The sequence below is a fragment of the Gadus morhua genome, chromosome 18, assembly GCF_902167405.1.
Source record: "Gadus morhua chromosome 18, gadMor3.0, whole genome shotgun sequence".
Classification (NCBI taxonomy): Eukaryota; Metazoa; Chordata; class Actinopteri; order Gadiformes; family Gadidae; genus Gadus; species Gadus morhua.
The window spans coordinates 2,939,401-2,952,206 of NC_044065.1; the positions used below are offsets into that span (position 1 = coordinate 2,939,401).

General features: G+C 45.9%; 2 protein-coding genes across 2 annotated transcripts; both read right to left on the bottom strand.

Annotated features, from left to right (window-relative positions):
• Window positions 1–2,767: 2,767 nt before the first annotated feature.
• wnk4a (WNK lysine deficient protein kinase 4a) lies at window positions 2,768–6,922 on the bottom strand. Its single transcript, XM_030340505.1, has 2 exons — window positions 6,815–6,922; window positions 2,768–6,414 (listed from the first exon to the last, which is right to left on the bottom strand). The coding sequence occupies exon 2, from the start codon at window positions 6,379–6,381 to the stop codon at window positions 5,671–5,673; it is 711 nt and encodes a 236-aa protein (XP_030196365.1). The 5' UTR covers window positions 6,382–6,414; window positions 6,815–6,922; the 3' UTR covers window positions 2,768–5,670.
• A 1,094-nt stretch (window positions 6,923–8,016) lies between these two features.
• vps25 (vacuolar protein sorting 25 homolog) lies at window positions 8,017–12,800 on the bottom strand. Its single transcript, XM_030340705.1, is given in 7 exon segments — window positions 8,017–8,839; window positions 8,842–8,882; window positions 9,834–9,909; window positions 11,154–11,242; window positions 11,364–11,417; window positions 11,879–12,024; window positions 12,674–12,800. Coding segments are annotated over 7 exon segments (525 nt in total). The 5' UTR covers window positions 12,721–12,800; the 3' UTR covers window positions 8,017–8,767.
• Between the last annotated feature and the right edge of the window lie 6 nt (window positions 12,801–12,806).

Sequence of the window (12,806 nt, forward strand, 5' to 3'; positions counted from 1 at the left end):
CGTATATGCCGTCTATTTATAGGACAGTGGGATTAAGTACTTGGTTACAATTGGTATCGTTTGGGGCGGGGAGTAACCAGTTGTTTGGGTCTGTGTGGATGATGGTTGGTTGAAGCAGCCTCACCTGGTGGATTCTGATTGGACCCTGGGGCTGGGTGAGGTGCACACCTGTTGCACATTAAGCAATCAGTGTGAGCCAGTCGAACCATCCATCTCCAGACGCACTCGGAGAGAGATGTCCTATTTGGCAGTGCAGTACCTTTTGCATGCTCATTTACCTACAAACTCTACAATAAACCGGTTTCAATACAACCCTGTATCCTTGTGTTTGGAGGAGCCCCAGTAAAAGTCACCTAGGTGGCGAGTCCAACCAGACAGCGCCAGTAGAGGCTGCTTCATCGGGCCATCAGCCACACACACTCCCCCAGTAGTCCCAGTGTACTACCAGAAGAAAAGAGTAGTTATAACAGCTATACTCTCAACCCATCACCCGGTTGAATGATCATAAACATTCAGCATTGTGTGTGACATAATCCCCCAAAAGAAATCTGTTTACCAGAAGACGACCTGGAAGTATATGAATTCATGTTGGCCCATCAGTGTCCCGCTCCTGCATAGAGGAGTGATCACAGCGCAGGGCTTCCCGTAGACGACCATGAAGTCAGCGGTGGCAGTCGCCCGTGTGTGTGTGGCGCCTTCATTAAAACACAATAGCCCCGTTATGAACACTGGCACATGTGCGGGGAGTTTTTAAATCTGTTCTTCCACTGTGTGTTTCCATGCCTGGCTTGTGGGTCGGGCTTTAACAGCGCGGACGGGCAACCTCCACCAGAGAGGCTGGCTGCCCGGTGTTTTTTTTGGCAGGACAAAAGGCCCGAAAAAAAACGTCCTCCGTTTTTGTCAAGCGAAAAATGAAAAAGCACTTTGGTTCTGGCTGTTCTGAGCGGAGGTCAAAACTCCCGAGGCATTGACGGTGGCCATGGTTGGCTTTCTTAAAATGTGTCAAGTAGACTTGTAATGACGGCATTGGAAATACAAACAGTGGAGGGATTATGATATAACATAATCAGCGTGTAACTGCTATCAGAAAGGAGTCTGTTGTTTTAACCTCAATAAACTACACCCAGGAAAACATTGCCAGGCTTTTAATGGCCAACTTTGCAAACTCAGAAAATACAGATATAATAGTGGCAATTACTGCTTTATTATAATGCAAGCTACTCATTTTATTACTGTGCAGATGCACATTGTAAAGTACTAATGGCAGGATAAAAGGATACAAGGAAAGCTTTTAAGTCATCCGTATGTTTGTTAACGTTCTTATGATGAACTAAATGCCTTCATGAACTTGGAGGGCCAACACAATTAACAACACCAACTAAAACATCACAGCGGGACCAGTGCTGTCCCACAGTAGCTGGAACATACAACACAACTCACAAAAAGTGCACTGGTAAACACAGCAATAACAACACAAAAAGTACGCCATGACTTGTAATAAAAGAAAAGATCCAATCCTGTTCTGCAGCTATTGTACCTACGCGATGTAGAGAGAGACTTGGGAGGGTTAGACTTGATCCTCTCTCTCCCTCTCCCTCTCCCTCCCTCCCTCCCTCTCCCCCCTCCCTCTCTCTCCTCCTCTCTCTCTCTCTCTCCCTCTCTCTCTCTCTCTCTCTCTCTCTCTCCCCCTCTCTCTCCCCCTCTCTCTCTCCCTCCCTCTCTCTCCCTCTCCCCCTTCCTCCTTCTGGCACGGTCTCAAGTTAATGCAGAAACCAACAGACTCCACGTCACCGTGACACCCCCGCCTGTGTTAATGTAATAAGTGTTTCGAGGGGCACCCTCTACCGCCTCTGTTCTTCCCGATGATATTCAGTCTAAAGCATGCTGTGCTAAAGGCATGGCTTCATTTGTTTAGGTCCATGGAGTCTTTGTGTATTTGTTTATTGATCAGGGAGTTGGGGACGGTGCACAACATGGAAGGGACACGGGTAATCGGGTATTGTCGTGGGTTGCAGCCTCTTGCTTATTTCCATCCGCATCAGAGGACATGTTTAAACACACAACCTCTCCTGGGATTTCCATTGAGCCGAGGTACAAAATAGTGCGCAGGCGACATCGTGGCACACGGGAGGCGCACGCGACAATCCCGTATTAATGAGAGGACGCCTAATAACTCAAAATAATATGTTGTGCAGAAACGGCAGTGGATCATAAATGACGTTTTACAACGTTTGGACTAATCCTGCCTTATTAAATGGACATGTAAACACTGGGCAAATACCAGCTGCCCGACTACTGGCCCAGCATGCAACAGGGCACTCGTTAAACAGCACCCCTGGCCTCAGAGCGTGGGTGAAGTCATCGTTCTCCTCTCAACACCGCCCCCCTTTTGCTTTTTGTCCTCAAAACCAGGGACATCACACGCAGTCGAACAAGGAATGCTTTATAGATTGAGCGTAGCCAAACACTACGAATCAGCCCCCTGGACCCCGCTTCACGCACACGCACGCACACACACGGATCATACGTTTGGTTCCAGGTGATGTCACTTGCTTGAGATGATACAGCAAGTGACATCACCTTGCATGATTTCAGCCCGTCAGGGAGATACACGGCAACAACGAGCCATGTGTTTGGTTAGAAATTGTTTTATTCCGGTGGTGTGATTGCTCATCGGATGCTTGAAATTAAATGAATGAAATGAGCAGTAAAGGGAAAAATGTTTCCTTGTCTTTGTCAATGAACTCAACTAACCCATTAAATATAATACACAAAGCCCCCCCCCCTCTCTGTTCTCTGCAGTAATTGTTAATAACCATATATTCAAATAAGGTAGACCAAAGCCACTTGCAGTTGGTCTAATGTACTTGACAGCTGTGTAGACCAGTTATACTCCTCCAACGTGCACGTTAGAGAGTAAACAGACTCAAAACAGTGACTGTTTTTCCCCTCATGATAGTGGAAGGGAAGCCTTGAAAGCCATCTGGAAGAAACTGCGGTCCAGTTCCCACTACACTGGGGGACCTGAAGCCTCTGGCAGCCACCTTGGTTCCATTTGGTTCTAAACGCTGGATGTCAGTGGGGATCTGATTGAATGCAGAATTGAGAATGCAGAAACTGACCTAGAAGCAGTTCAGAACCATGACGATGCGTTGGACCTACTACAAACTATTGGGATTGTTTAGGTGGCGCTGGCTCCTTCCTTGTGTTTAGGTTGTGCTAGCCCTACCTTGAAGGCCATCTAATGAGCACAAAACCTCACCTCCACCGGGGAAACACGACCAGACGACACCTCATTAATGTTTAATGATCTGTAAACATCTCTGAATGTTGGGGCTATATAGCGTCTATATCTTGTGCACCTTTGGAGGGCTGTGTTGCTAGGAAGCTAACTCACTGGGGGGGATTAGCCTGTCTGGCGCAGTTTGGCATAATGCTAGGACTGATTCTAAACATGGAACACAAGGAAATCCTTGTTCAGTACGGCCTCCGTGCGCCAACTGCTCTCGTGTTAGCCTAGCTTCTGATGCTGATTGGCTAACGTTAAGAATTGACTTCATTCTGACTGCATTGATAAAGTGTTTTTCCATCCTTTCTTTCCCACTCAAAGCTCTTTACAATTAGTGTAAAGCGCCTCGCGTTCAGCCATTCATGGAGGAATACAGTGCCAGGTATAAGTTAGCTATTTGTACAGAGATTAAGGCACCTACATGTGCGTGCCTGTCATAAGGTGATGGGGAAACCTGTTCCAACACACATTATAATCAAACGACTCTCTTCACGTCGTTCTGCCAGGCGGATTGCACCTCTGGCGTTCGCCATACATCATTAAACAGATGCTGCCTGATGAAGGCTAGTGTCTCCGTTTAGTTTGTTACAGTTTAACTGAGCCGGTTCAGTAGGTACTCCCACGGTAGATTTCTGTGTTCATGGGGCTTCTGTAACCAAGCAGCCATCTTGGTTCAAACAGATAGCTGGGTGGTGGAACTGAAGGCGGAGTTCTACATCACCTTCCCACCAGCCAGCTAAGGTTTCTTAATCGTGTTGTTATTAGAGATAAGACAACTGAACTTGTTTCAACTGGTGAATGTGGTTGTTTTATGGGTCACTTCAATGCAAACATTTGTCAAATGGGTGTTTCCCAAACGAACCTAGGTGACCAACAGGGATTCAGGGAAGCAGTATATCAATTTTCAAAATAAATGACGTGGTCGCTCGCAGTAGACTAGGACATCCGTGATGATGCCTTGTCCTCTCACTCCAATCCACTTGTTAATGAGTGGAACATGCAAGGCCTCTTTAAAGTAATGTGTTTGTCAGTGTAAGAACTGTGACAGCTGGTGACAGCTCCAGGCCTGCAAGCGAGAGTGACACACTCACACAACACACACACACACACACACACACACACACACACACACACACACACACACACACACACACACACACACACACACACACACACACACACACACACACCTGTTGTTCATCCTGACAGGTGGGACAGCGTGGTACAGAGTGCCCTCCCCGTCCCTCCCCCCACCTGTCCTGTGACACTTTCACCTCATGTGATCCACTGCTCTCAGCCTTCAAGAAACATATGTCCCCCTAATGTGTGTGCGTGCTTGTGCGTCAGTGTTTGTGTGTGTGCGCGTGCGCCGGCCCATATTAAACTATATATACATACGTACATACTGGGTGGTGGAACGGGTGGCGCGCTAATCAAACTGGGTTAGTAGAGGCAAACCACTAACTAGGCCAACCGTGAGATAACAGAGGAGGACTTAACTCCCCTGACCTCACCTGACCACTCGCCAAGAAAACCGCTACGGACATGCGCCGGACAGAATAGCCAGCGTTCAGAGAAGACTTAACAGGCTTTACTCTGTAAACCCCTCCACGGTTCTAGAGCAGCTGTCAAGCAGGCTGTTTGATGCGAGCAGCCTGAGTCAAGCCTTTTCATAATCAGGGGTGTTATGGCTGTTGTGCTTGTTGTGTATCCACGTGTCTTCACAGGGCTACCGTGTTACCGGGTGGCCTGGGAGAGGGGGGGACGGCGGTCCTCATGAGAAGCACCGACCTAAACCAGATTTCCCACACTGTAAGACTTTTCTTTAGGACGGGGGGTTTGCGAGTGATACTCCATTTTTGCAATTTATGATACGTTTTATAGGGGGTATAAAGACGGTGGTGTCGGTTTAACGTGAGTGGGTGTAGGGGTGAGGAACCGATGTTGGGGTCACCGGTTGCTGATTACAACAACAGAGATTACCGAGGCTCACAGCAGACTGAGAGAGTCGGAGTGGATTGTTGGAGGGATGGCCAAGTCAGCTGTGTGTGGGTGACACAAACCCAGTTCCAAGGTCGCGAAAAAGCAGATTATCCACCTAACAAAAGGCCTAGTTTTTTTGAGGTGGCCTGTAAGTAACCACTAGAGACAAATAGGCAGCAGTTTCCTTAACAAGCCTATGGCCAGACTATTTTCATACCGGAAACAATGATAAAGTGTACCTTAAATAGCATGTTATGCGCACATAATGTTATCTCAGGAAAAAAACCCATAATGAGGCCAAATTAACTAAATAAAAATAGCACAATTAATGATTGTATGAATGTATTTAACCTGTTATTATCAGGCAATAGAAATAAAGACAACAGGGCTCCATGTTGTCAAAGCAGATCAACAGGTCCTTCCCCACTCACCTGTAGCTCACACCACGCCACCTCCACCGTGGTCTCCGTGTCCAGCCCTTTATAGACGGTCTTGAACGAACCCCTTCCGATCTCGATGTTGAACTTGAGATATCTTCCATCGGGCGAAGTGGCCACAGCTTTGGTCTCGATCTCCTCTTTCTCATCCTGCTCCCTCTTGCTCTGGTAGGGGAGCCGCGACAGCACCTTGTGCGGTTTGCTGTGGGGGACGTGGAGTTCGGTGTCCGAGTCCGAGCTCGCATCCTGGGGGACGGAAGAGGAGGAGGCCGGGACGGAGGCCCAGGTGTCCGTGAGCAGGACAGCCTCCGAGGCTGCGCTGCAGTGGGGCGTGAGGGAGGCGACGGTGCAGATGCTCGAGGTTGGGGAGGGGGACGGTGACTTGGACGGGGACTTCGGCGAGTCGTCCGTCTTACCCGCCTCCTCCTCGGCCCGGGACTCTGGGAGCGACAGTATGTTCTCGGCGGACCATGACAGCGCCTTGGACAGGACCCCGCTGTACAGCGGGGAGTCGATGTCCATGGTGATTTTATGCAAGCCATAGGAGTTCCGCCGCGCGCCTAGACCGTGGGGCCTGAACACGGACACCCGGGACAGGCAGTCCCCCTCGGACATGTCCACCGACAGACCCGGGAAACCGCGTCCCGGTATTTCCATCTCTGCGCGCGACATTGTTTTAACGTCAGGGCCCCCTTTAATTGGACCCTAAAGACAACGGCGGGAACACAATGTTAATTAGTTAATTGATATTGACCCACCTCTTCCCGAGGAGGACACACGCGCCATTGTTGCACTTTTAAGTCAATAGGCGACGACTATGGTTGTGTCAATCAAGATGGTGGTGTCAATCACTATTGTGTTATTAATCATAATGGGTTTATCAATGACTACAGTTGTGATAATCACTATGGTGGCATTACACTACGGTGTTAATGGCCATGTCAGTGTTGTTAAGAGACTAGTCCGTCTACCTAGGTACTGATTCCTGCAATGTGATGAAAGCTAAAATAGTAGCCATTCAAATAGGCTGCAAACAAGAAGGCAACTTGTTGGAAAAACATACAAAACAGAAGCAAATAACACATACAAATAACACGCTACTTACTCGGTGCAGAAACGGAATCTCGAAACTTGTAATTAACACATGGTGGTCTTGAATAAAGTAATCCTCTCTCCCGCTGGCAGTGCTCGGTTATAAAGGTAACCTCTGGCAGCCGACTGTTATTATCAGCTGCGCCCCAGCGCCGCGCTAGAGCGCAGCGGAGCGCTCGGCTCCGCCCCTCTCGGTAACAAAAACGTGCGCCCTGTCCGAGGAGGCGTTAATTACAACCCACCAACCCCCATTGACGTCAAAGTCGTTCCGAGTCCCGGACAAACTGTTATGATGTAGTTTTGTAACACTTTATGCTCAGCGATTCACAATCTGTAATATTTTTTTATTTATAGAGGTGATTCAAAAACAAACAGGGAGGATCGTTTAGAAGAGGTTCTTGGGGTAACGCAACAAGTGTCCTTTCGACACGGGGGGGGGGGGTCCTGCCTTGTTGCAGATTAAGCTGTTGTCACATCAAGATTTTGAGTTTTTACTGTAAACAGACTCTTCAAGTAAACATTTTTGAGGGATTTGGTAGATTCCCAAGAATTATAACTTAAACCATTTCTTTTTTGACACACGTATGTTGATATAGCTTTTTTAAGGCGTTCAATTGCACAGTATTATCTTTAGCTCTTGTTTGTTAACTAGGTAATATGGACCAGTTTTGTAGCGTGATTTCTAGAACAAGACCGCGTAGTACAACATGCGTCCTGTAGATGGCGCAACATCAAAAAGACCCCTTTATCTCCACGAGCGGTCGGCCCCCACCGGTCACACAAACGCACTCAGGGGACTTTATCAGCGAGCACACGGGGCTCCCCGGAGCTCAATCGGCCGCCTCAGGACCTGCCACATGATTAGGGCTGGCACGGCTCCAACCCTGCTCAGATAAACTGGGTCATTCATAATATCAGAATTTTAAATTCGGCACGAAAATGTGTTCTGGGAAAAAGGCACATGATAGAATTTCATTAGAAACCTATCTGACTACCTAAGCTTCTGCATGCGTTGCCAAACAGAAGGGCGCTGTCAAATGAGTAAATAGATTTCACTTTCAAAAATCTTGTCATCTTGTTGGCCTATTGCCACAACCACATGACATGTGTCAACCCAATTCAATGCATGCATGATATTAAAAGAAAAACTAAATTCAACCACAACCAGCATTAATCCAACTCAAAATACATTTTCTTCAGTCCATCCCACAGATCAAACAATTTGAAATTTCTTTATTTCCCCATAACAAAACAAATTTTGTTTGGCAAAGAAGCAGGTGGTGTAAGAGTTGGGTTCTGTGTTTGTAACCACAGTGATCAGTACAGAAAAACAGAGCCAGCCTTCCACCCACCCCCTCATTTCCATGTTACTCCTCATCTGGGAGCAACACGTTTGAACACCCAAAAGGTAAAGGTCCCTCGTGGTTTGGCCATGTGTCGTCGTGGTAGAGCAGAGAAATAACCGCCCTGTTTAATGCATGTACTTATAATACCCACGTATTGGAAAGCAAACCCTGAAAACTACAACTACAATCATATTTACAAAGACAGAGGAAAGTTACAGCGGTGTAGGTAAGAAGTAATCCCAGTAACGGGTACACAGAACAGCACAGACTCCCCTGATGAGTCTGGTTGCATTTAAACTGGGACCCAGTGAGCTCGGCTGATGGTTACCTTGAACAGAAAGGTGCAACACCCTCACAAGTGCAACACATTTGCTGTAGCACCTCTTCTTCACAGAGATGGAGCCCTCATTTTGGTTGCCCTTCTGCGGCCCAGAAACGGCAACTTCCTGATGCAAATCATTTTTAAACCAGCATCCATTTGTTGGGGGGTATTTTTGGTGGATCTTGCATAACCCTAAGATGGCTCAACCGTCGTAGCGTCTTAAAACAAAGCGATAAAGGGCAGAGTTTGTGATGGCGGGAGGGGGTGGGGGGGTGGGGGGGGGGGGGTGGGGGTTCTCTCAGAAGAACTTGACACCCTTGCTGTCGTCCATGGTGATGAGCTCCGCCTTGCCGTCCGTCTGAAGGGGCCGTGCAAGGAACGCAGCAGTATCCACTCCTCAAGACCGTGGAATTCTGGGAAAACGGGAAAAAAAGGACATTAAGCGTTTTACATAGTTCTAAGCAAATCATACAGTGAGGTCAGTGTCTCAAATGTTTATGATTGATGATCATCCTTTAAAAAGGGGCTGGAATGGGAGAAGGGGTCTCCTTCACAGACACCTGTAACTGCATTCCTGCCTGATAATCCTCATTCCCTCCCTGTTGTTATCCTTCTGTTTACACTGTCGTGATGTGATGGTTTTCTGTAAATGTCTCCGGCTAGCCTCGTGAGACCACGAGATCTCTTGACTTCATGTTCTGTTTCTCTCTGCAGATCGCTCTGCCCTCGATTTCACGCTGAAAGCCTTTTTCTAAAAATGTAAACTTGCCACAACCCATCAACTCTCTCTCAGAGAGAGAGAGAGAGAGAGAGAGAGAGAGAGAGAGAGAGAGAGAGAGAGAGAGAGAGAGAGAGAGAGAGAGAGAGAGAGAGAGAGAGAGAGAGAGAGAGAGAGAGAGAGAGAGAGAGAGAGAGAGAGAGAGAGAGAGAGAGAGAGAGAGAGAGAGAGAGAGAAGGCCTCGGTTCATGACAGGCAAGGAGCGCAGCAGCCAAAGAAATTAAAACACGACAGCTAAAAAAGTGCAGCGACCAAAACAGTTTTATCTAAAATAGAGTGAATAACGATGTTAAAAGTCAACAGTTCTGAATGACGTGCATAGTTTGATAAAAAGCCTCTAGGGATAGTGCTTTTGGCTTCTCTGCCCTGCGTCTTTGGAAAGGCCATCCAGATGACGGACAATGCAGTCAGCCAATTCTTTTAGGCCTAGCTTTAAAGCAATTTTATTTGTATTTTATATATTCATCAATTCTTTGATAAGGTAATCAGTCTGTTTATTATGTAAAGCACTCTAAATTGCAGTTGCCTGCCGGAAAGGTGCTCTATGAATAAAGTTTGATTTTTGAATTGAGATATGGGAACACACCTTCGCCCTCGGTGTCGTCCCCGTTGGACAGCTCGTAAAGTGTAAACACAGAGTTGATCATGCCGACTTTGGAGACCTAGAGGTTCAAAGGGAGAACACAGACATGGCATACATTTAACGATGATAGTATTAATTTGGCAGTGCAGAGAGGCCATGATATTATAGAGGCTGAAAAAAGATAATGTCAGTACAAACGGGGGTTAGCTCGTAAAATCTCTTGCTAGTATAAGGAAGGACAACAATAAGATAACGGCACAATCAACCGATTTAACACATTGAGGTTCCCATTGGGATAGAGTATTAAAGAGGTTTTATCTATGGTAAAACAACTTACCAACGACGTCTAACGTCTGATTATTTTCTAAAAGTGGGAAAGTCTTTCCTACTCAGCCAAAGGCTCAATGTGTAAATAGGTGTAGTGCCCCTTTAAGATAATCGTTTATTAATGATAGCTTTCACAATAACATTCACATATTTCTGATTAAGATGATGGAAACAAACAGCTGAAGCAATGGAATCCTTATCCGTCTTCAGTTCTCCAAAAATATAAGGATAGGACAATGTTAGCAACGCAGTACTCTCACAGGCTTTTGATTGATAATAATTGATAATAGATTAAAAATAATCTAAAGTCTGATGGAAGACTAACCCTGAATCTGGGTGAACGGTCTGGGTGAACATGTTGCTGATTCAGGGAGCTGTAAACACTGGTTTATTTAACTGTTTATTTACAGTGAACACAAACTCCCCGGGCGCCACCCCTCGCCTTAACGGATCCAGAGTGTATCCGATACGGGTGAACACATCTGATACAGCTCATCTCCGGCTGTGTGTAGCATGTGTGAAAGAAAAATATATATATTCAATCCGACATCGTGTAAATGATTATCCCCTCCGGGGTATTAATGAAGTTGTTGTTTATGTTATTGATGTGTAAAATAGCCACTGAAGAAATACATTAAACGCCCCTTATGAAGCTTCAGCCAGTCGCAAAATAAATTATTTTGGGAAGACGTCTCCATTACGAAACACGAAGCAAGCATGGCGTAAACCCCGTCCCTATTCCATATTCCATCCGGCCCAAGTCGCTGTTCCGTCTCCCCCCAGAGGTTCTGATGTCACATAGTAGGACTGCTGATTCCCAGATATACAATGAGGTAAATCAATTATATTGAAAGTTAGCAAGGGTATTTCAAAATGTCAAACGCATTAACATCAAGTTTTTGTATTTTCTTTGGTCATCGTAACCTCGGTAAACCCGGGCTGAGGACAGGAGTGTCCCGGTACACGGAGTGATCACGTTTGGGGCCGATGACTCACCCATTGGTAGATCAGCTTCCCCCACTCCTCCGGCCGTCTCCACATCACTAAACACCGAGACTTGTTTTTGTCCAGCCAGTCCAGGTTGCCTACAGTGGCAGGACGGTCCAGAAAAGAAACAAAACATCAACACCACCATCGTTCAGTCACTGGTGAGGTAATACGACACCACAGGGCTTCCAGAACGCAGGCCGTCGTCGGAATAGTCACCTTTTTTTCTGAGTTCCTCAAAGACAACTTGGATCGCTTCCGTTGAAAGTTTTCCTGTGACTTTAGTTAAGGTCGGAAAGTTTTCTTGTCGGGCGACATTAAAAGTCAACCGACGGGTTCTAAAGACTCAACATTACTATATGCTAATTTTTAATAGTTCTACTATTCTAACCGTGCACATGTCTTTTAAGACAGGATTGATGTTTTCAGAGGGACACAACAGGACCAATCACATGCCACATGTCCATTAACACACCAGCCATCAGTAGCCAATCAAATCGGCTAATCAATCAGCAAGTCTTCCCCAAAGTACAACCTTCATTCAAACAATATCAATTTGAATAACAACTTCATTCCCTTAAAACACCCTAATATACTTAGGTTTATTTGTTGCATCCATGCTCATTGAGAACAGTGCAAGCCAATTATTCAGGCACTAAGTGGTCCAATTCATGGAGAAAAAAAACCCGGAATCGTTCTAATCAATCGTCTTTGCAAGGCGTCTGCAAGGATACGTTCTATCTTCTTGTTATTGAACACGGGGCTCTCCTGAGATTCCATGACGTCCAGGGTGTAGAGTTTGTGGTGTCGGCAGTAAGCCAGCGCCAGCGAGCACCATGCCGCCAGCTGCTTCTGTCTGGTGTCAACATTAGGCTGTAATCTGTCCACAGGAGAAAGAAAAACCAAGAAAGAAGAAAAGCTGTTAATCAGTCCAGAGGTAAAAGAGTTTCCCCTTCATTCTCTCGTCACAAATGATTACAGGGATCTTGTTGCAAGCACGGTATTAGATAAGCACTGATTTAGAGATGGGTCTTTTCTGCATTATATTAAAGGCAATCTGTCTAGTGGCTTGGAAAATGGAAATACTTTGTTATCATTCAGCAAGTGATCAAGTTCATACTGACAGATAGGTTTGGTATTATTATTATTGTACAATTACTTAGGTTCTAGGTTTATGACTTATAATATTTATCCAATGTTGTTGCTCTCATATAAAACTATGAATTATATCAATGTGTCTCTTAATTTACCACTACAATAGATGTAGTGATTACAATGTACAATGTTTTAGCTCTTAGTTGTCAACTTTAATAGATAGCTGTATGCATAAACTATCCAATAGAAAGTTAGATCAGATACAACAATAATAACGTTAGATACCAGATACTAGGGCTGAGATTCACTTCCGTAGCATAATTTAGCCTTGAGCTAGCTCTCAGACCAACACGGAATGCATGTTCATAACAAACTGATAAACTGTAAGCGTTTAAATACGTGACTTTATATTGCTAATTAAAAAAAAGACTCACGTAAAAAACGGAGGGAAGTTATACTGCCAGGGCCACTCGAAACTCATCGCAGAGATGGATTGCAGTTCCACTTTTCCCAGCCGACAGCTCCCGGAAGTGTCCCGCCTCTAAATGATTCCGACCATGGACCGGG